Source organism: Haliaeetus albicilla, chromosome 13, assembly GCF_947461875.1.
Source record: "Haliaeetus albicilla chromosome 13, bHalAlb1.1, whole genome shotgun sequence".
NCBI lineage: Eukaryota > Metazoa > Chordata > Aves > Accipitriformes > Accipitridae > Haliaeetus > Haliaeetus albicilla.
In genome coordinates this window covers 38,179,368-38,199,905 of record NC_091495.1, presented here as the reverse complement: position 1 = coordinate 38,199,905, position 20,538 = coordinate 38,179,368, and the positions used below count along the sequence as shown (strand labels likewise).

Here is a 20,538-nt window from a genome sequence, read left to right as displayed (position 1 = left end):
CTAAATGGGAATGGGGCTCTTCTATAAAATCCAGCTTTTGGTAAACAATTTGATGGGAATAAAATAATGAGGCTGAGTAGGAAAGCACACTGTATCCTCTACCAGTCTTCACCTGAATACATATATTTTGTAGAATGTGCTTGGGGTAAAAAAGATATTAATATGTAAACCCCTTTGATTTAATACACGAGAGCATTGTTCTCAGTTCTTTGCTTGGACTAGTGCACAGCACTGGAAAAAATAAAATGGAATTATAAAATGAAAGAATATAAAAGCTGTGGAACACTCAACTGAATTCAGTCAGCAGAGGTAAACCTGAGAAGCAGAATTACACATCAAGAGCAATCCAATATTATGTTTAATCCCAAGACATTATAAATCTGACAAACATCTAGGAATAGCTTCAGAAGGGAAAGAGTAGGTTTTTTTAAGGAATATACAGGCAGTTAATCCTATTTATACAGAGTTCTTTCCATGAATAGTGTTACACCTGTAGGTGAGAGTAGATGTTCGCCTGGACTGACCTATGGGACTAGTTCACTTTGTTGTGTTTCTGCTTTCAAAGTATCTCCTGCATGGGTGGAGGAAGAGGTGCCTCACATGGCTCATAATTGATGTACCTAACTTGCTGTCAGCCTGGTGTAGGCAATATGTCAGCAAGCAAGTGTGTGAATGTGGCCTGTAATCTCTTCAGGTGCAGTCAAACATCTGTTGTTGGACCAGGTGGTACCAGTGGGAAAAGCTTATTCCCACAGCTTTCTACTGCCAGATTTTACCACTTGCATCAGTCTGTGCTGTTAGACTTTGTTTGAGCGCTCTGTAAGCTTATTTCATGCAAGGTCAGTGAGGCTGGCCTAGAAAATTTAAATTGGTGTTGTTAGCTAACCTGGCAGACTTTGATGGAAACTACTCAATGCTTCAACTACTCCCTTGGCAGTTAGAAGGACATGTTCAGAAGGGGTTCAGTGAGAAACAGCTGCAGGAGCTCTCTCTTCTGCTGACTAAGCTGAATACAGAAGAGCATACTTACACTGGTCCACAAGAGAAGGGTGAAACCGTTTTCCTGAAGAAGTCAACAGAAAGATTTGCATAAGCACTCTGTAAATATATGAAACCCAGTCTTTCCAGTATATTTGCATGATAGATAAATAACATCATGTTTTAACATGCTTGCTAATGCTAATGATAACCTGCTATTAGCAGTGATTTATTCTGCCTAACCCACTGAGAAAGTAGAGATTTAAATTACACAAAATTGTGAATACATTTAAATTTTGGTTTAGTGATTATTTTATAATAAAAACCCAAACCAAATGTCACTTTATAGCCACTCTGTTGTTTTTTGTTTTCTTTTTTTGCCCTTCCCTCCACTGGCTGTGATGCCTATTTCCCATTTAGAGCAGAGGAATTCAAGATCTCCTTTCCAGACAGCATCCTCTATGTAGATACAGGCTTCAATGCTTTCTTCCTCCTTTACTTTGGATTACGGGTAAGGGCACTTTATGGGAAAGTTGAGTTAAAAATGAACTATATTTGGGAGTAGTTTACCTGTGTGGATAGCAGGTGCTCTGTAGTATAATGTTTGATTGCCTTAGCTTAACTCTGAGCCACTCTGGTTTTTCAACTTTTCTTGTAATTACTTTATTTTCTCCCTTTGGAATCTGGTTATTTCTAGCATTTCTGCAGCATTTCTCAGCTCACACGTTAGCCTTGTCTGTCTTTCTCCATGTCTTTAAACCACTGAATGAATTAGTCAGGTCTCTCTTCAGCTTCTCTTGAACAAACTGTATAGCTGCGTGCCATCTGTTGTTAAAATGACATTAGTTTCACTGGTGTGAAATACATTTTGATTGTAGCTTTTGACATTAGAATTTTTGTCTAAGTAATTAGAAAACAGGATATTTCCTGTTACAGATCGATGGAATGAGGATGGGGTCTTGCCCGCCCTTTGGTTTTATAATTCATTATTACTGATACTGCAGTACCACGGAGAAAGACACCCTAGAAAAAAGATGAAAGGGGCAGGTGACAAAGAGGGAGAGAAAGACAGCATGGTTATACCTTTGGGTCCAGCCCATTTTGGTTTTTTGGGGGCTCCAGCCCAAGCCTTTCTGAAACAAACCAGGAATGTTTAAGGGGGTGTCTGCAGAAGCCAAAGCAATAGAGAAGGAAGTAGACTGCAAAAATGGGTCTCCTCAGAGACCTGCCTTCTTGCTCTGATGAGACCCATGATCACACAGCATTGATAGTTTTTGATGTTATTCATCTTTAGTTTGTGGCAGCAGATGACAAGCTGAGGTTCTGGCTTGAGCTGAATTCTCTTGTGGATTTCTTCACGATCCCTCCGGTTTTTGTTTCCTATTATTTAAAGAGGAATTGGCTTGGTAAGTAAGACTTGGAGATGGCTTTCCATCCATGTTGTCCTGCATCTTACATCAAGACTCCCTTCAAGTTTATTTTGATTTGCAGAGGCTTTGACCATCAGTATGAAAACAGTTCTTTGGGAGCAAAATTATGCATTGTTGGCAAAAACTCCTTTAATTTTGAGGCACTTGTAATTTACCCAAGTCTGTCTCCATTCTCTTTATCTGTCTGCCTGGCTTTTAGTATCTCAACAATCACTGTACTTGACCAACTGGATGAGGAGTTACCCAGCAGGGAAGCAAAGATGGTACCTTGATTTTTGTGAATGGCTTTCTTGCATGCTCTGGGGTCTATAGTCTAGGGGACCTGTATGTCACTTAAGCCTTCAGGTTACAGCTCAAAGGAATTGCAGTTCTTATTTTGTCTCATAATTCAAGGCCTCCTTTGAGCACATAGGTGGAAATCCAGTGACATAAAGGCTCTGAATACTGAGCAGTGTCACCAAGTTTGAGGTAGGATCCACTATAAATATGTGGAAAACAAAGCAGGCATATTTAAACATACCTGAATATGTGGAAACACTCCACTTCTAGACAGACTTTTTCTTCTCCTCTGACTTGTCACTTTTCTGCAGGTTTGCGTTTTTTGAGAGCACTTAGGTTGTTAGAACTTCCACGAATACTGCAGTTCCTCAGGATCACAAAGAACAAGTAAGTTAATGCCTTGCTGAGTACACTTCGAAGCCTAACATTCTCCCTGATGTGTGTATTTTGGCTGACTCGGGTAATAAAAGAAAATACTAGTGTTGCATATGGAAAAAAAGTACTATCAATAATGTTGCACTGGAAATTAGAAAAAATTTTATAACTATCAGCTCAGTGAAACTCTGCTGGTGGGGAGATGAGTGGAAATCATAAATGCAAGAAATATTAAAAGGTTTTAGAGATTGATAAATGTCAAAAATGGGATTATTTGGCATGTTGCCTATGACAGAAAGGGCTGGATGTAGGAAGATTTTTCTAATCGTAACTCCTTCTTATGTAATCTTACACTTACTAGACAAGAGTTTTGTTGAGTGGAGTAGGGTCGCGTAGGAAATTTTAACTCTGGCAAAGTACGTTACATTTTAAATGTCCTGCGAATTTTCCCTTTCTATCTCCAGTTACTCAATCAAGCTCTCCAAGCTCTTTGCTATATTTATCAGCACGTGGCTCACAGCTGCAGGATTTATTCACCTGGTATGTATCATCAGCTACACATCCTTCCTTGTCACCTTAAACTGGTATTGTCATGTGAGCTTTGGGTATATGTTTTTTCCTAACAAATGCAGCATTCTCTTGGGAGAGGATGAGTTTGTTGTACGAGGACAAAGCATGACTCAAGTCAGTGTATTTTACTTGTGTATGTTATCAGATGTGGTTGCATTGATGCAATACCTTCCTGCTCTTCCGTCCCCGGTAATGAATCACTTCTGCAATAAGTAAAATAGGGCTAATTTTTAAATGAAATAATTGTGAATTGGAGATAGACTGGAAACCAAAACCAATTTAACCTTCTTTCTTCTTTTCTCTTTTCCTGCCCCTTGGCAGGTAGAAAACCATGGAGATCCTTGGGTTCAGCCTGCAAATTCCCAGTCCCTCAGCTATTTCAAATGCATGTACCTAGTAATGATGACTATGTCCACTGTTGGTTATGGTGATGTAGTGGTTCAAACAACATTGGGTCGAACCTTCATTATTTTCTTCATTATTGGTGGTTTGGTAAGAAACCTATATTTCTTTTCTGAAAATGGCAGCTGGGGACAGAGAGTGAACAGCAGTGTCACCAAAAATTTGATCTTAGCAGGGATGCGGTAGGGATTAAACATCTATGAGCAAAGAGAGTTTTGACATTAATTATTCACTGGCATTGCTATAGAGTAATTTTCTAAGAGCTGGCAGGGCTTCTAGTATTTCTTCCTGCAGCTGCAAATACTGGCTAAAGCCAAAATACTAGACAAAATTAATCCAAGGTATCAATGGCATAAATCCATTGTCACTACATCATACAGTTGTACATTCCTGCCAATGATTTTAGGAATCGGAAGTAAATTTCTTTTGTTGTTCCACATAATTTAAATTCTCACAAATTAATTTATCATGGTTAGGAGAGACAGAATTGGCTCTGAGAAAGATGATTTTTCTTGATGTCTTAGGTACTGTTTGCAAACTTTATCCCTGAAGTTGTGGAAATTGTTGAAAGCCATAAAAATTACAAGTCCTCCTATGAAGTGGTGAGTGGGAAAAAGTAAGTATCGTTGCTGTTTGTCTTTGGAAAATAAAAATCAGGTCAGTGACTAGGCTGGGAACCAGCTCAGAAGAAATAAGAAGCTAAATAAAGCTTCCTGTAGTAATTTAAATGATACCCTGAAACTTACTCTTGTTTGATCCTTGCCTCAAGACTGTCTGGATAAGTCTTGTCGACAGCACTCTTCAGCATGGGCTTCATTTTCAAAGGAAGAGAAGGTAGCTGACATGATAGCCTAACTTAGAGATTGAAGAGACCTATTTAATTGGTGGGGGTGGTGTGGTTTTTTGTCTTTGTAGGTGTGGTTTGGTTTTGTAGGGGTTTCGGGTTGGGGGGGGGGGGTTGCCACTCACAGGACTGGGCAGGTACGGCTTTAACCAGGTCTTACAAAGTTCCTTCTGTGACTCTGTTTTTGGAATGTCTACAATTCACTGCTTCTAACACTTACAGTTCCTCTTCCTTTCCAAAATAACTCCCGAAGTACATAGTCACGATGGATGAAATTTCCATCAAACCAAAGTCACAAGCTATCTTCTGCATTATTGTGATTAATATACTACAAGCAGGTGTGTAGTTTCATACAATGTCAGCTTTGCAACAACCATTCTACTATTTTCAAAGTGATAAATCTTGCTTGATCTCTTCCTGTAGCTATATTGTTGTCTGTGGTAATATCACTCTGGAGAGTGTCACTACATTCCTACGAGACTTTTTGCTTCGGGACAAGGGAAATGTTTGCACAGAAATCCTTTTTCTGGGAGAGTAAGTATCCTTATTTCTCTGAGATATTTGACTTTGATTCCCTGAACACTCAGGGGAAATGTAGGAGATTTGAAAGTAAAGGAAAGCAATGCTGTGTAACTAATTAACAGGAGTTACAAACCAAATTGTAGCAATGAAGCTTTTATGCTGGAATGTTCATGATAAAATGTTTTCCGTTGTGATCAACTGGGGGAAAAAAAAAAAGTTTCCCTGTAAGTTCCATAGTAAGCTAGCTTTGCCAGATATACCTGACTTTAAGTCTTGCCACATCTGGCAATCAAATAATTGTCAGCTGTCTCAATTTCTTATACATTTTTTCATGTTGGGGAGAAAACTTGTAACTTCCACTTGGTCATGCTGGCATATGGCAAAGGGAGGAAAGTGAAGCCACTTTAATGTGCCAAAAATAGGCATTTCAACTGTCCTGTCAGATCCCCTCCTCCTGCCTAGCTGAAGCTATTAGACATGTTTCTGAAAGCAGAACCTTCAGAGAGAGGTGATTGCTGGGAGCACAAACACGATTTTACCTTGGAATGCAGTAGAAGTGGGGCAAGAGGTGAGAAGAATGTTATAAGCATCTCTTTTGAAATACCATGACATTTTGAGAGAGCTGTTCAATTGAGGATGAATGGAAATGAGGTACAGGAACAGTTCAAAGACAGGAAAAAGTGCTTTAGAGGAAGAGATGTAGACTTCAGTCTGTTTAGCATAACAGGAAGAGGATAGGGGGTTTGGCTCAATTAAAGTGCCTATGTAGCTTCACAACCAGTTTAAAAATCTTCTTTAATCTGGAAAATATAGGCATAACAAAAGCTAATAACTAAAGCGTAAAGTCAAGCAAACTCAAGTAAGAAGCAAGGCATGCATTTTTGAAAGTGAGAAGTGATTAATAATCACTGAAACAAACTGCTCAGGGAATGGGTGGATTTTCCAACTCCTGTCTTTAAATCAAGATTGGATACCTTCCTACAGGGCATGCTTCATTACTGGGATCAATGTAGGAATATCTTGATAATGTATTGTACAGCTCATGTAGAAGAGAATGTTACAGAAGTTCCTGGGTAGATACAGTTTGCATAAATTGAATAGGAAAATAACACTTGAGTTGGAGAGAAAGTTGAAGTTCAGCAGTTTCATTTGAAAAGAGAATGCAGAATCAAACCCTAGGAAGTATCATTTCCTGACTCTTGTGGAGTAACAGTGAGCTGTAAAATTAGAGTTGCATGGATGGCTGTGGAATGATACTCATGAAAAATTAATGACAATAGCAGAAGACAGGAAAAATCCAGGAAACATTTCCATGACTGTTAAGTTTTATAAAAGCTTGTTTTCATTAAAATCTAAACTATGTACTTTAACTGAGCTGCCAAAATCCCTGTAGCTTTTTTTAAACAGCAAGTAGTTATGGCAAATAGCTTCTCTGAGAAATGGAGACTTGCAGAGAATGTAATTATGAGAGATTGATGGATTTCCCCCCCCCCCGCCCCGTTGTTGTTTGTATTGAATAGGTCTCTTCCTAGTCTGGAGCTGGAAGCTGTGTTCAAATGCTATTCAGCCTATACGACTTTCTTTTATGGCTCTGCACTAAACTCTGAAGATCTGAAGAGAGTTGGAGTAAGAACTTCATCATTTGCACTTTCTTGTAGATAAGCCAACTTTGTGAAAATCTTGTCCCTTATGAAAGGATGCTTGAGCTGCATTTACTCAGTTCATGTGGAGATTTACACTTCAAGGAGCTCCACTTATTTTAGTGGTACCTTTTGCATACCAACATATTGCTCATGGGAACTGAGAATGCAGGAGTCAGGCATAACAGACTTTTCAGACTATAAATTCTTCAAGCATTGAAACAGGAAAAATAAAGGGGAAAGCCAAACTGTGATCATCTGGTTTTGAAAGAGGAATATTATGGAGTGCAGCATTTCTGGAAATTGTATTTAAATAATTGGAATAACCCTTAGTTATCTCATCTTTAGAGTGTGCATCATATTTGGGTCTCATTCATGGATGTCCAGAAAAGAAGAGACCTAGTGTTTTGAAATATTGAAGACTCAGCAAAATATTCCAAAGAAGCAGAAGGAGTGGACCTGGATTAAAGGAAAAAAACCAAACCAACACTACCAACAAACAAGAAACCACCACTGGCTTTAACTTTAGTGTGGTTTCTATTTGTTAATATCCTATTTGAAATACAGCGGTAGATGTTCACCCAGTTCCCAGCAGATTATAAAACCTCCACCATAAATGAAACATGTTGTTGTAGTTGTTAATGACTTTATTACACAGCCCTAATATTGATCAGATGACTGAGACAGAGGTCTTCTGACCTGCCCAAATTTTGACCCTTGAAGTGCTTTGGCTGGACTTCGCTGGGAAAGAATATAGCAATGCTGCGTATTTTGTAACCTCTTCTAGGAAGATGTTAGCACTAGAAACTTAAAAATTTCACATGTTCAGCACTTTTGAAAATAGAAATACGCATTGCATACCGTATGTTTGACTGGAGCTGCGTCACTGTTGAAACATTCAGGCATGTACGCAACTCCAAGTAATAGGATCATGGTGATCTTGAGGTTCAACAAAGCCAAGTGCCAGGTCCTGCACTTCAGTCACAACAACGCCATGCAGCACTAGAGGCTTGGAGAAGAGTGGCTGGAAAGCTGCCTGGCAGAAAAAGACCTGGGGGTGCTGGCTGACAGCCAGCTGAATATGAGCCAGCAGTGTGCCCAGGTGGCCAAGAAGGCCAATGGCATCCTGGCCTGTATCAGAAATAGTGTGGCAGGAGCAGGGAAGTGACCGTTCCCTTGTACTCGGCACTGGTGAGGCCACACCTTGAGTACTGTGTTCAGTTTTGGGCCCCTCACTACAGGAAAGACATTGAGGTGCTGGAGCATGTCCAGAGAAGGGTAACCAAGCTGGTGAGGGGCCTGGAGCACAAGCCTTGTGAGGAGCGGCTGAGGGAACTGGGGTTGTTTAGTCTGGAGAAAAGGAGGCTGAGGGAAGACCTTATCGCTCTCTACAACTACCTGAAAGGAGGTTGTAGTGAGGTGGGTGCTGGTCTCTTCTGTCAGGTGGCTGGAGATAGGACGAGAGGAAATGGCCTCAAGTTGTGGCAGGGGACGTTTAGATTGGATATTAGGAAAAATTTCTTTACTGAAGGGGTTGTCAAGCATTGGAACAGGCTGCCCAGGAAAGTGATTGAGTCACCATCCCTGCAGGTATTCAAAAAGCGCATAGACAAGGCGCATCAGGACATGGTTTAGTGGGCATGGTTGACGGTTGGACTCAATGATCTTGGAGGTCTTTTCCAACCTAAATGATTCTATGATTTTACACAATTTTTAACTAAAGACATGTGCCACCAAATCATCTTGCTGTCGGAGATTTTTTGTACTTCATATGGGGTTAAACCCTGATTTACCTTTTCTCTCCTGGGTTACAGATGGAATCTGCGAATGCTTGTCTCATTCTAGCAGATGTTCACTCTCCACAACCTTATACTGAAGATACTTCCAATATCATGAGGTAGGATGAGATACTCCAGTGCTTTCATCTCTATCTGATTGATATTAATAGTGACACAGATAATGCTGCTGGCAGGGGAACATATTTGTCCTGTCACGTTTTTTTTCTGCCTGAGAACTCTGAAAGCCAACTGACTGCTTTCTGCTATGATTTTATCAGATGTGTTGAGGGATTGAGACAGGTAGCAGCTGTGCAGCCTTGTAACCCCATACAGAATATAATGTTACTAAATATGGTGTAATTACCTTCTTCAATACCCTGAATATTAGCAGTTGAGGAGTCTGGATCCTTTACACTGGTGAGAGTTGCACACTACTGGCTGGTGCAGCTCTGCTGTCAGGTCTGCTAATTCTACACATACTCGTACTGGGCAGACTTAAATTGGGGACTCCCTTAGTACTGCTGGGTTGTGTGAATCTGGTGGTGTAATTAGCACACCCCCAAAACAGTCCAGAAGTCCAAGTTCCAAATTGGATTACCTTTATTTTCTACTTGCGAGGCATCTACTAAAGTGGAGATACTAGTTTATGAATGAAATCTACAGGTGGAATTGGCAAAGCAAATAATATTCATTATTGTTGCTTCTCTTAGCTCTAGACTTCTAGTGGGATACAGGTATGATTCTTCACCCTGTGTCCAAGCCATGCACCAGTATCTTAAAATCTTTTGGTGGTGATTACCTTCCTCTCCACATAGTGGACTTGGATATACTTAAAGTGTAGAGGTCCCAGATACGGGTATTGGGTCATATGCTGTTCTTTGTCACGACTCTCCAATCACTGTCTGCCAGAGTAAACTAGTCTGACGTGAAAAATGAGAGACCCTAGCGAGAACCAAGCATATTAATCAGATATTATATCTTTTGTACAGAGTGCTGTCTATCAAGAATCACTACCCGAACACAAGAGTAATTTTACAGATAATTCAGTCTCGTAACAAGGTATCACAATTGTCTTGTCTGTCATGAGAGTTGTCATGGTTGAAATTCTGGCCTTGATGGAGTAAAAAATCTCTGCCTTTTATGAAAATAGGATCTTTGTCCAGTCCCTCTTACTCATCCAGTTACTAACCTATCTAGAATATCTTGTAACATTACCAAAAATAAAGAATAACTCTGTGTTTGTTTTTGTTGGTTTTGTCAAAGTTGTCAGCAAATCCACATTTAATGTTTAAAAAAAGAAAACTAAAAACCCAAACCCACCCAAAGAACCTCAGAAGTCCATTTAGCTATCTGCTAGCATATTCCAGCACAGATTTTAAAAAAATAATAATTTTTGAAGGCAAGAAAGACAAGAATTGTCATTTTACAGAAACACTGTGGCCTTGCCTATCTCTGTGCTGATCTGTAATCACTTTTGTACTCTGAAACAGGTATACCTGCCAAACATCCCCAGCTGGGACTGGAGGACAGGCGACAGCATTGTCTGTTTCGCTGAACTGAAGCTAGGCTTCATAGCCCAAAGCTGCCTTGTTCCTGGTTTGTCTACCCTCCTAACCAATTTGTTCATTGTGAAAGAGGATACTGAGGTATGTTCTTCACTTGTCTAAGTAATGTGAATGCAGCCCAGTGGAATCTTCTCTCAAGTATGTGCCGAACTTCTGAGTAGAAGCTGCAGCCAGGTCTTTTGAAGCTTATCTTGTTCATGCTGGGATTAAGATTGGCACAGAAGACAAGAAAACCTAACAGACTATTTCTGATTTAATACTTGAATTCAGTGCAAGAGGTGAAAAGAGTGCTCTAGAGCATGCTGAAGCAAAAGAACCTAAGGATGCATTTTACAGTAGTGTGCAAGGAGGTACCAAAGCAAAGGGTGGCCCACAGCAAGCTATGCTGCTGCATTTAGCTGATACATGGAAACACCTTGTCTGTTGCTGTAGGTTCAAAAGCAATAATGTGATGCTGGTGCTCCACTGCCTCTGAGAGAACACAGTAAATCAGTTTTGGTTACTGCACAGTATGGACCCTGTTAGCTTCTCTGCATCTGTGTTTGATTCCATTCTGTCTGGCATTCACAATTTGAATCTGTGCTTAAAGCACTTCAGTGGAACCACTCCTGCTTGACACCCCCAAAAATGGGCTGAAAATCAGTCCAATGTACCTTTTCCAGTTAATAGCGTGCTTTCTTCAGTATCCTTTTAGGCTTATTTATTTCTTTGGTTGGGTCTTACAGGGTAATTTACGCAACAACAGTGGCAATTAGAAATCCTGTCATCTCTATGCAAGGAGGGTGATCCAAATTTATCCTCCTTCTATCTGTCTTTCCTCATCAGTACCTGCTACAATGCAAAATTGATAAACTATGCATTAACTTCACAGTACACAAGTTACTCAGATATTTCCAAATCAATACCGGAAGATCTATTGAAATAATAAAAATACAGAACTTCTAGGCATGAAGTTGCCTGAACAAGCCTCAGGTTTGCTAGTCCTGCAGTGGACATGGTTTTGCTATCACCTAGTGGCTGTATGTGATACTTCACATTAATCTCCTGCACAAAAGAATTTGACTGCTTTCTCTCTTCAGGGACTTTTAATTCACAAAATTAATTTAGACAAACTAAATAGATATCAGGTGAAATAAATACAGAGTTTATCAATGCAGAAGTTGTGTGTAGAATTGGGCTGCTGGTTAGAGTGTTTTTTCATTGACACATGCTGTTTCATTCAAGTCCAAATATTTCACAGACATGGCAAAGCTAGCAAAATTGATATTTTAAGGTTTTTTAAGCATACTATGAAAACTCAGCAAACTTTTTAAATTGAAAAAAGCCTTTTATGTCAAAATCCATTTGGAAAGCAACACTTTTTTACACATTTGTAGTAGCCTATTAAGTTTTATGTAGAAGGCTAAGAGAATAGCATATATGGTGACACAGTGAGTGGCAGTCTAAAACCTGAAGGAGCTGTAAGCAGTAGAATGTTTTGCTGATTTAACTACCTAGGTATAAACAACCCTTCCCTAGTCACACAACTACCAAAGGAAAAAAAGTGCTTATACTGGAGTAGAAGATCACAGTTCAGCAATAAATCACACCTCTTAATAGCTGTATTTATGATTGGTAAAACTTAACGCAAGACCAGTCCTCATCTGAATAACTAAGGAGGCAGGTTAATCTTATTGCAAAGTAAGGTGTAACTTTCCTCAAATAATGGGCTCCCAATACTTTGCAGTCATGAAATTTCCCTGTAACTTTATTTGTATGCAGTAATAACACCTGTTCTTTGATGATAATATGAATTGGAAATGTCTAGAAGGATTGAGACTTTCCCTGGTCTGTTGTTTATCAACTGTGATATTGTCTGTGACAACATATAGCTGATGTCATTCTGCTTCCAGTAACTAAGGGCCTTTGATCTAATACCATGTGGTGTTAGAATATCGGCCCAGTGTTAGATTACATATCCTACTTGCTTTGCCTTTCAATAAATACATTCTGTTTATGGTTGATTCTTTTAGACAAAGAGAAAATATTTGAAGGACAAAAAGCTTCTGGAAGACAAAGACTACAAAGTAATGACTTCTCAGCTCTCCAATGATTTTGCAGACATGACTTTTACAGAGGTTTGTCGGTATGTGGTACAGATGTGGTTGTTTTTCTGTTATTTCCTTCCAGATGTGTCTTTTCACAGTACAGAGATATTGTGACCAACTGTGCCTTGCTTTCTTTCCCCAGGTTGTGCTTTCTAAAACTGAACCTTGTCCTCTTGGGAATTGAACTCAAATTTGGCAGTCAAGGGGAGAGGTAATTGTCTGGCAGACTTCTCTTCTAGTAAGAAGTCAACTAATTCCAAACGAACAATTTCCAAAGAACTCAGAAGAAACACGGCCTAGGGTCTGCACAGGTTTTATACACCTCTTATCTTCCTGTGCACAGCATTTAGGAGACAGGATCGAAATGTTGTTCCTGGTTACTTAAGTGCTGGCGTGAATTTTACCATATACAGCAATCTCTTCTGCTTCCTCTTTTCTCACAGATAATCAGGCGAGAGATGGGAGATGAAACACCATTCTTACCTTTATTCCATATGCAAACAGCATAGGTCTCACTGATTTGGGGTGACTCAAGCATATTTATTTTCATTGGTAAAGGAAACACCTCCTCATTTTTTTTAGCCACATGAGTTTTACAGAGGCTCCTAAATGCTGTAAAGCATTGTCATAAAGGGATAATTTGTCAATGCTGGCAGCACAGCTTTTGCTCTCTGAAGCTGATCTGGTCCTGGGCCAGATAAGACTCTGTCTGTTCTAATGATGAAATACAAGACATCCTAATGGGGAAGCTGGAACTAGTTCAGAAAGGGGAATAAATAAGTGCCATAGATCTTTAAAAAGCTTGAGAAATCGCCCAGAAAATGCAGACTATTGAGTGCAATTATTTCTGTTTCCACTTTTTATAAAGGAAATGGCTGTTTTGACGAAACTGTAGAATAGAAACTCCAAAAACAGAGGGTTGTAGGGAAACACTGCTGTGAGAAATACATTGGGGCTTTCTTCCAGAATTGTTGAATGAACTCTACACTGAAAGAAGTCAGTAGATGTAGTTGCTTAGCACTAATGGAAAACAGTCCACAACTCAATCTATTCTTCCTTGAGTTCATACATTGTCTGGCTGAAAACAGAATGATGAAAAGAGAAAGCAAGAGGGAAAAGGAAGCTGCATGCTCTTTGAGATGTAGAGACTATATTTTTGCTTTCTTTACACAACAGTTGGCACAGAACAGATACCTCTTCTAAAAGCAGGACGTCTAGATGTTGCTACAGTATCTGCAGTAATAATTATAGTCATTTGTATTTTGTTTGTCCTCTGAGCCATGAATCTGGAGGAGCTGAGTCCAGGCCTTCTGTTGTGTGGAAAGAAAATGTTAACAACCTTGTCATCTTTCCCTATGCCATTCGCACTACCAGTATTCATTAAAACTGGGTTGAAAGCAATAGGAATTTGGACTGAGCTGGTACCTTGAGTGGCCTTTGTAGGGGAAAGTGGTAAATTTAATGATGCTGCAGGGTCTTCGACATAGATGTGCTTAAAGCAGCGCAGCAGCTCAGCATTAGAACAAATACCTCAAACCCTGCTCATCCTTAGTATCTTCAGTTGCACAGAACTTTTATTTTAAGTGTGAGTATTTGGGATTCTCAGTGACCCCGTGGAGAAATGACCCATCCAGGCTGCAGTAAACTATGAATTATTTTATTACATTAAACATGTTAAAAAATAATGCACTGGAAGTGAAAGCACCTGTATCCTATGAAGTTTACAGTTTAGCAAATTAATTACAAAAAAAAAAAAAAAAAGCTGCCAAATCCTCAGGAGCCTCAGAGTTGAATAAACTGCAGAAATCCTAACAAAAGCTGATTTGCATGCTTTGAGTCCCTGTTCTTCCATGGCTCCCCCAGGTTTCTGTGGACAGTAAATTCCCTTTATGCCATTGAAAAAGCATGTTAACATGTTCATGTCTTGTGTGTCTCTCATAAGTCACAGAAGCTGTAACAAAGAGGATTAATGTAAGATTGTGAGGTGAGAGGAAACTGTTATGATCATATAGTCTGAATTCTCACAACAGAGGCGAAAAATGTCACCAGATGGACAAACTGTGATTACTCCTTTGATTGTTTCTCAATACAGCACCATCCTGATCAATCCATCTGCGCAGATAAAGCTTCATCAGAATACAATGGGCTTTTTTATTGCTCATTCCCTGGCAGAAGTCAAAAGGTAAGATTCCCTATTACTGTTTTGTTGAAAAAAGGTCTAGAACAGAAAATCTTTCAAGAGCAGATGAGTGCATTTATTCTCTCATCAGTTAAACACAATTCAGTTCTGCCTAATTCACTTTTGTTTTCTAGGGCACAGTTCTATTGTAAAGCCTGTCACAGCGATATACAGGATCCAGAGCAGATTGAAAAATGTCAATGTAAAAGCAGACTCTACTCAAAACCTTTTTCAGGTAATTTTTAAAAAATCTGTTTCTCATTTAAAAAAAAAAAAAAAAAGAAAAAGATGGCTGAATGAATATTTCTTAATTGTATTTTTATTAACTATTTCTCTAGAAGGTTAGGTTGAAATACACAGCCCTTTACTTACCTGATAAAATAGGGAGTGTTCTGATGATACCAGTAAGTCTCAGAGATTATGATTATACTTTAAATGCTTCAAATTTATGCTTTTTTTTAGGAGTCAAAGCTTCTTGGCTAAAAAAGAGTAGGACAGAATATACCTTATTCAAGATTTTCACTCGTTAACAGGTTTATCACAGAATACTGTTCTTTAACTTCAGAGACTGAAGCAAATGTGTCTTACTATTATAGTATGTGTATAACTGAAGCAAAAGCTACAGCTGGATAAAAACAGAATTTTGTGTCTGGTTTGTACTAGATTCTTGGTCAGGATTCCCTGAGGAAGTGTGTCTAGATCTTTGTCATCATGAGAATATAAAACTTTAAACATGAAGTCAGATAAATGTTTTTGAGGTTGTACAAGTTGTATAGCAACACTTAATGGTCTTTGCTCCAAGGACTGCAAATCTTAGCTGGATGGAGAGAACAGATTAATCACGGGTAACATCTAACCCTAAGCAGAGCAACTTATCCCTTTTTCACCTCAAACTCCATTTTTGAAGATGTGGGGCTTTGTCAGGTGTTAGTTTTCCATCGAAATAGAGAACAGCCTCTCAGATCTATGTGTAACTGCACCAAATTGAAGCTTGCTGCCTTTTCATTAAGCATTTGATGCCAAAACGTACACCTCTTCTAGGCTCCTCTAAATTTCTCTGCTAGTATCTCCCCTCCATTGAGATGGTGCTTTGCTTTAAAGAGTAGAGAAGGAGCTTTCCATTAAATGTGGATATACACATGCATGCCTACTTGTATTTCAAACACTTGCAAATCCTTTAAGCAGCAGATGGCAGCCAAGCCACATTACAAAACATGCCTCTCTGAACTGCAGATGGTTTGAGATAAAGGCAATACTCATTCACACTGTGCTCAGCCAGACTGAGTGAACAAGCACAAACATGCTGACACCTGGAGGACTCCATGTAGTAATGTCATGTAGAAAGAGAAGCTGGAGCCCATTTTCAGTCCAACACACTTATCAGCATAGATGTAACTAAGGCCCTGAAAGCCAGTTACCTCCCAGAAAAGAGACTTCCATAAACTGCAAAGACATCTCAATAAAAGTCAATGGCAAATGAATAGAAAGACATTGACACCGTAGGAGCTCTCCACCTGGTTGGTTTTCTTCTTGTTTCCTAGGCAATCTTAGATTTTAAAAGGACAAGATGACATTTCAGTATAAATGTGTATTAATAAAAAGCAGTTGTTTGCAAAGCTGCAGTTCTGCACCATTATACTGTAGAGAGAGTAGTTGCCTGAGGTGGATCAGGAGCTTTGCCAGGCAAAAGACCTTGCCATTGGTTTCCCCTAGGATTCTGGATGTATCAGAGCAAAACAGAGCGTAATTATAAGCACTTTGGTTCATTCCTCCACTTTCCATATGATGTAGTTTAAGTGGTACATGGTATTCTGGATTCCTCCAAACTCATTGTGATGGAAGTAAGGGGAAGGTTAGATGGAAAAGACCCCAACTAGTGTAGATGAGTATTCCTCCAGTACCTGCAATAGAAATAAGGAATTTTAGTTGGCAAAAAGCAAGTTCATTGTCATGAATCTAAAAACTAATACAGGAGCTTCACAGATTGCGAGCTTTAGTCAAAGGAGCTACTGTTGTCATTTTAACAGGAGTGTAAATGGTGTACCTGAGTGCAGTCAGAACAGAAAACAAAGGCTATTTTTTCCTTTATCATCCAGACTTAATCAAAACCTATTACTATTATTAGATTATTAGTGATTTTTTTAATCATCAAATATGTATTAAGAGGCAATAGGGCTTCCTGAGACAATGACACCCTGCCCCTCTTCGGGACCTTCGGATCAGGCAGTGGAAGTAAATGAGAACTTTTCTCCCTGTTCTGCATCTGTGCAGCACCTCAGAGCTGCCCTGAGCAGTCAGGCCCTGCACAGGTTGTTCACAGGAACCCAGGAAGTCTGTGATAAAAGGCTGGGACTGAGCCCAGCTCTGTGGAGTTGGCCAAGTATCTTCATTTAGAAGACTGGAAGAGAATTCTCTCAGATACTTATTAGTTCCTGCATAAGACAGGCTGTTCTGAATTTTCATTCTCTGACTTGACTTATTCCATTTAGCTTGACCTAGAGGAATCAAGTGGCATGTAGCCTCCTCAGAGAACTATCTCTCTCCACATCCAACTCCAGCCTCATTGAACACAAGGCTGTGTAGAAACTGGTGTCCTGTTACTAAGGGTAAATGCACCTGCTTTTAGCACACCTGTGTAGCCGAATTACAGGTTAAGGTTGACAAATCACCTATTTAGACGGATGTCTGTCCCTTTTTCTTTCAGGGGTATTTTTGGAATTGCTAGCTGTTTCATCTGGGTTAGTATAGTTTGGCAATAGTTACGACATCATAAGAAAGTTAAAGGTGTGTGAGAGGGTTCATCTGTCAGTTTGTGAGATAAAAAGATACATGTGTCTGAATGTTCCTCCAGAGTCCAACCTTTCCTTTCCCATCTGTGTGCGTTGGACATGTTTAGACACATGTGACATGGAGAGCTTTGCTGCGCCTCTTGTCAAATGCTGACAAGGGGAGGAATGCAGACTAGCAACAAAAGTACGGACCAGGGGAGTGTGAGGAGTAACATCATGCATCCTGAACCAGCTACATCACCATGAAAAGCAGGAGATGTAGGCAGGCTCTGGTACTCTTAAAAAATCTCAGAGGGTGCTGCTGTACATTCTCAAATCACTGCCTGGTGTTATAATGCTGGGCTTAATTGCCCATGACCTCAGATTATGGCCCAGAAAGGACTAGATCAAGTGTCAGAGAAAAGATGTTCCAGCTGTTAAATAGCTACTTCAGGATTTCGGAAACTTGAGCTCATTTTCTTGATCTGCTTCCTCAGATTCAATCTAGGACTTTAGGCCACTTAGCCTTTCTGAATTTTGATATCCAGATGGGAAATTGAGGAAGTTAAAAATGGTTTGACTCTCAGAGAATAGTTGCAAGTCACTTAGGACAGGTATAAGGATGGTACAAGTACACAGTATGAACTCTTCCTACCCTCTGGCTTTTTTTTTTCTTTTTCTTGTATGGAGGACCATGTTTTCATAGAGCACTTAGAGCACGCCTTCTCCCCTGCAGGACCAGGATCCTCCTCCTCCACACTTTTAAGGACAGGCCCAGCCCCAGTACCCCCATGCATCTTGGACTTCCCCCTCCCTACAAAACCAGCCCAGAAACCTGCTCACCCCCTTCCGGACCAGCTCTGGAACCCCCTCATTTTCCAATGTAAGTTGTGATTCTCTCTAGTTGAGAACACATCTTGTTCTTTCCCATGCAAAATGGGAGAACAAAGGTCTTACAGGTCACACAAGTGTGTGTTGGCTATGTGTTGATGGTATGCTTACTTCATCTGTGCCTCCACCTGCAGAACTGACAAAGGTTTCCTTCATTTTGGGAGAAAAACTCTGCAGTTCTGTATGAGTTTTAGCTTCCAGATTCCAACACAAGAACCTCAGAATGAGAAGGAGCTCCCTTTGGAATGAAATGGTGTGTTAAGTTTGTAGTGCTCACCATATTTAAGACTGTTTTATGCATGCTAGGTGGAATTACTATAATGCTATGCTGTATTTCTGAGCAGTTGGTATGAATAACCAATTACTCAGAGCTCCTTTGTCTAGCATTTCTGAAGCCCCCACAGAATCCTCAAATGCCATGGTAGCCATTTGCTGACACAACCAAAATGCAACTGAAGGCTATACAAAAGGAACCCAATTCTGTTTCATTGCCTTTGTTTCAGAGAAACTGAAATTCTATAGAGAATCACATGTTTCAGATGGAGAGCCTGCAAAGTCAAGGTCCCTTGGTGTTCTCCCACCTCAGAGTTCTGTTACTGGGTAAGAAATGTAAAGCTGTGTGTATGCTGAGCAGACATTTCCTGGACTGACTGACTGCAAATTTGTGTGGAAAGTGGGAACAGCAGGGTGTGCCTCTTTACTAATTCTGCTATTGTTGGTAGTTGTGGTTGAAGTGGATGCTTATGGATTCTCCTTATCTTGATCAATTGAACAGCATAGAAAACACAACGTATGCCTATGCATCCAAATCCTTAGCCTCTCATCCTCTCCTGCAAGCTCAAAGCCTGTTCTGTGAACCTCTGATAGCACTATGGAGGAACAAAGGGAAGGAGAAGGAAGGGATTGGTACATCTCCTGAAAGCGCTCACTGCCTTCCAGACAGAAGCCCAATGATACCAGTGCTGAACAGCTGAGTCATGAGCACATTTTATTTGGCTCCTTCTGAGAGAGCAGAGTGGAGGCAGGAGCAGCTAGGTGTAGGAGCATTAACAGCCAACACCACGATTTGCTCTTTGCTCAGATATTTAATTGTAGTGTGATGCTGGCAGCAACCTGGAAGAGTAGCAAACTCTGGTATACTCTAAAAGAAGTTTGTTCTAAAGCAAATGGAGATCCAAGAGAAATCACACACTACAGCCTTTCTCTAATATCAGTAATGCATGCCAGAGGAGTCCTTTCTAGGCCATCTAAATTCTTCCTAGCCAGAGGAATCTGATTTCCCAGCAGGGTTTACAAACTGGTGGCAGAGCATAGTCGTCTGCTGTCTAAGGCAAGGTGTGAATTGCAGTATTCTTTTCTACAGTGTACTTAGTTTGCCAGTCCAGTTGACTTGCACTGGGACTCCTCCTATCCTGAGCTGCTACATTCAGCATAAGGAAGCATATCAGCATATCAGACCAGTATCGTGGTTTTGATACTGAGCTGTCAGTAATAGCAAGCTGTTACGCTCTTCCAAAGCATCCACTAGAGAAGGTAACAGGACATATTAGCAAACAGTGTCACACTAGGATTTGCAGGGAGTAAACAGGAACCTAGTAGGGGAAGAGATGCACAAACTGGTATTCCTTGCCTTGTTTCTGCTTGTGAGCAATTTGCAGCTCTGTAGAACTGAAGAGGCTCAATAAATGATGACTCCCCTCCCTTCAAAACCCTGTCTTGTGCTTCAGCAGCAAAGGCAAATGTCAGTATGGCAAGGACTCTAAGGTGTCCTCTGGAGAGCTTTGCATCTTAGCAGCTGTCCCCAGCACGTACATGGTATTGGGACAATAAAATGTTGCTCAGTGCTGCTGTCCTACAACTGATTAGGTCAGCTGTAAATATTGGGACTGCACAGTAAATACATATGCGCATACTACCAGATTGTGCTGACTTGTTAAATATAAACGAAAACATAATTAGATTTATAATGTGTCCCTCCCCCTCCTCATGCCCAATAACATAATTTACCAAAGGGGGTGGGGGGTAGGGAGAGAAGAACAAGCCCTCGCAACCTGCTGAAATATCATTATTAACATGCACATGAAAAGTCAATTATGCCAGAGGGAGGTATTTAAGTGAAGTGAGTTTCCATACTCCAGGATTACACCTTGGGGATTATATATTTCTTATTTATTTATTTATTTTCCCTGAGATCTCTACTGCTGCTTAGCAGTGAGGAACAAAAATGTTA

At 40.1% G+C, this 20,538-nt stretch overlaps 1 protein-coding gene across 1 annotated transcript in view; it reads left to right on the top strand.

Annotated features, from left to right (window-relative positions):
• Nucleotides 1–650: 650 nt before the first annotated feature.
• KCNU1 (potassium calcium-activated channel subfamily U member 1) overlaps nucleotides 651–20,538 on the top strand; it is a 66,455-nt gene continuing 46,567 nt past the window's right edge. Inside the window, exons 1-17 of the mRNA XM_069799635.1 lie at nucleotides 651–694; nucleotides 1,399–1,489; nucleotides 2,273–2,384; nucleotides 2,999–3,074; nucleotides 3,527–3,602; nucleotides 3,954–4,124; nucleotides 4,559–4,650; nucleotides 5,302–5,412; nucleotides 6,921–7,026; nucleotides 8,855–8,937; nucleotides 9,808–9,877; nucleotides 10,309–10,464; nucleotides 12,396–12,508; nucleotides 12,613–12,681; nucleotides 14,563–14,652; nucleotides 14,784–14,884; nucleotides 18,812–18,908. Of these exons, the coding sequence (XP_069655736.1) occupies nucleotides 651–694; nucleotides 1,399–1,489; nucleotides 2,273–2,384; nucleotides 2,999–3,074; nucleotides 3,527–3,602; nucleotides 3,954–4,124; nucleotides 4,559–4,650; nucleotides 5,302–5,412; nucleotides 6,921–7,026; nucleotides 8,855–8,937; nucleotides 9,808–9,877; nucleotides 10,309–10,464; nucleotides 12,396–12,508; nucleotides 12,613–12,681; nucleotides 14,563–14,652; nucleotides 14,784–14,884; nucleotides 18,812–18,908 (1,658 nt within the window). The remainder of the gene's footprint in view (nucleotides 695–1,398; nucleotides 1,490–2,272; nucleotides 2,385–2,998; nucleotides 3,075–3,526; nucleotides 3,603–3,953; nucleotides 4,125–4,558; nucleotides 4,651–5,301; nucleotides 5,413–6,920; nucleotides 7,027–8,854; nucleotides 8,938–9,807; nucleotides 9,878–10,308; nucleotides 10,465–12,395; nucleotides 12,509–12,612; nucleotides 12,682–14,562; nucleotides 14,653–14,783; nucleotides 14,885–18,811; nucleotides 18,909–20,538) is intronic.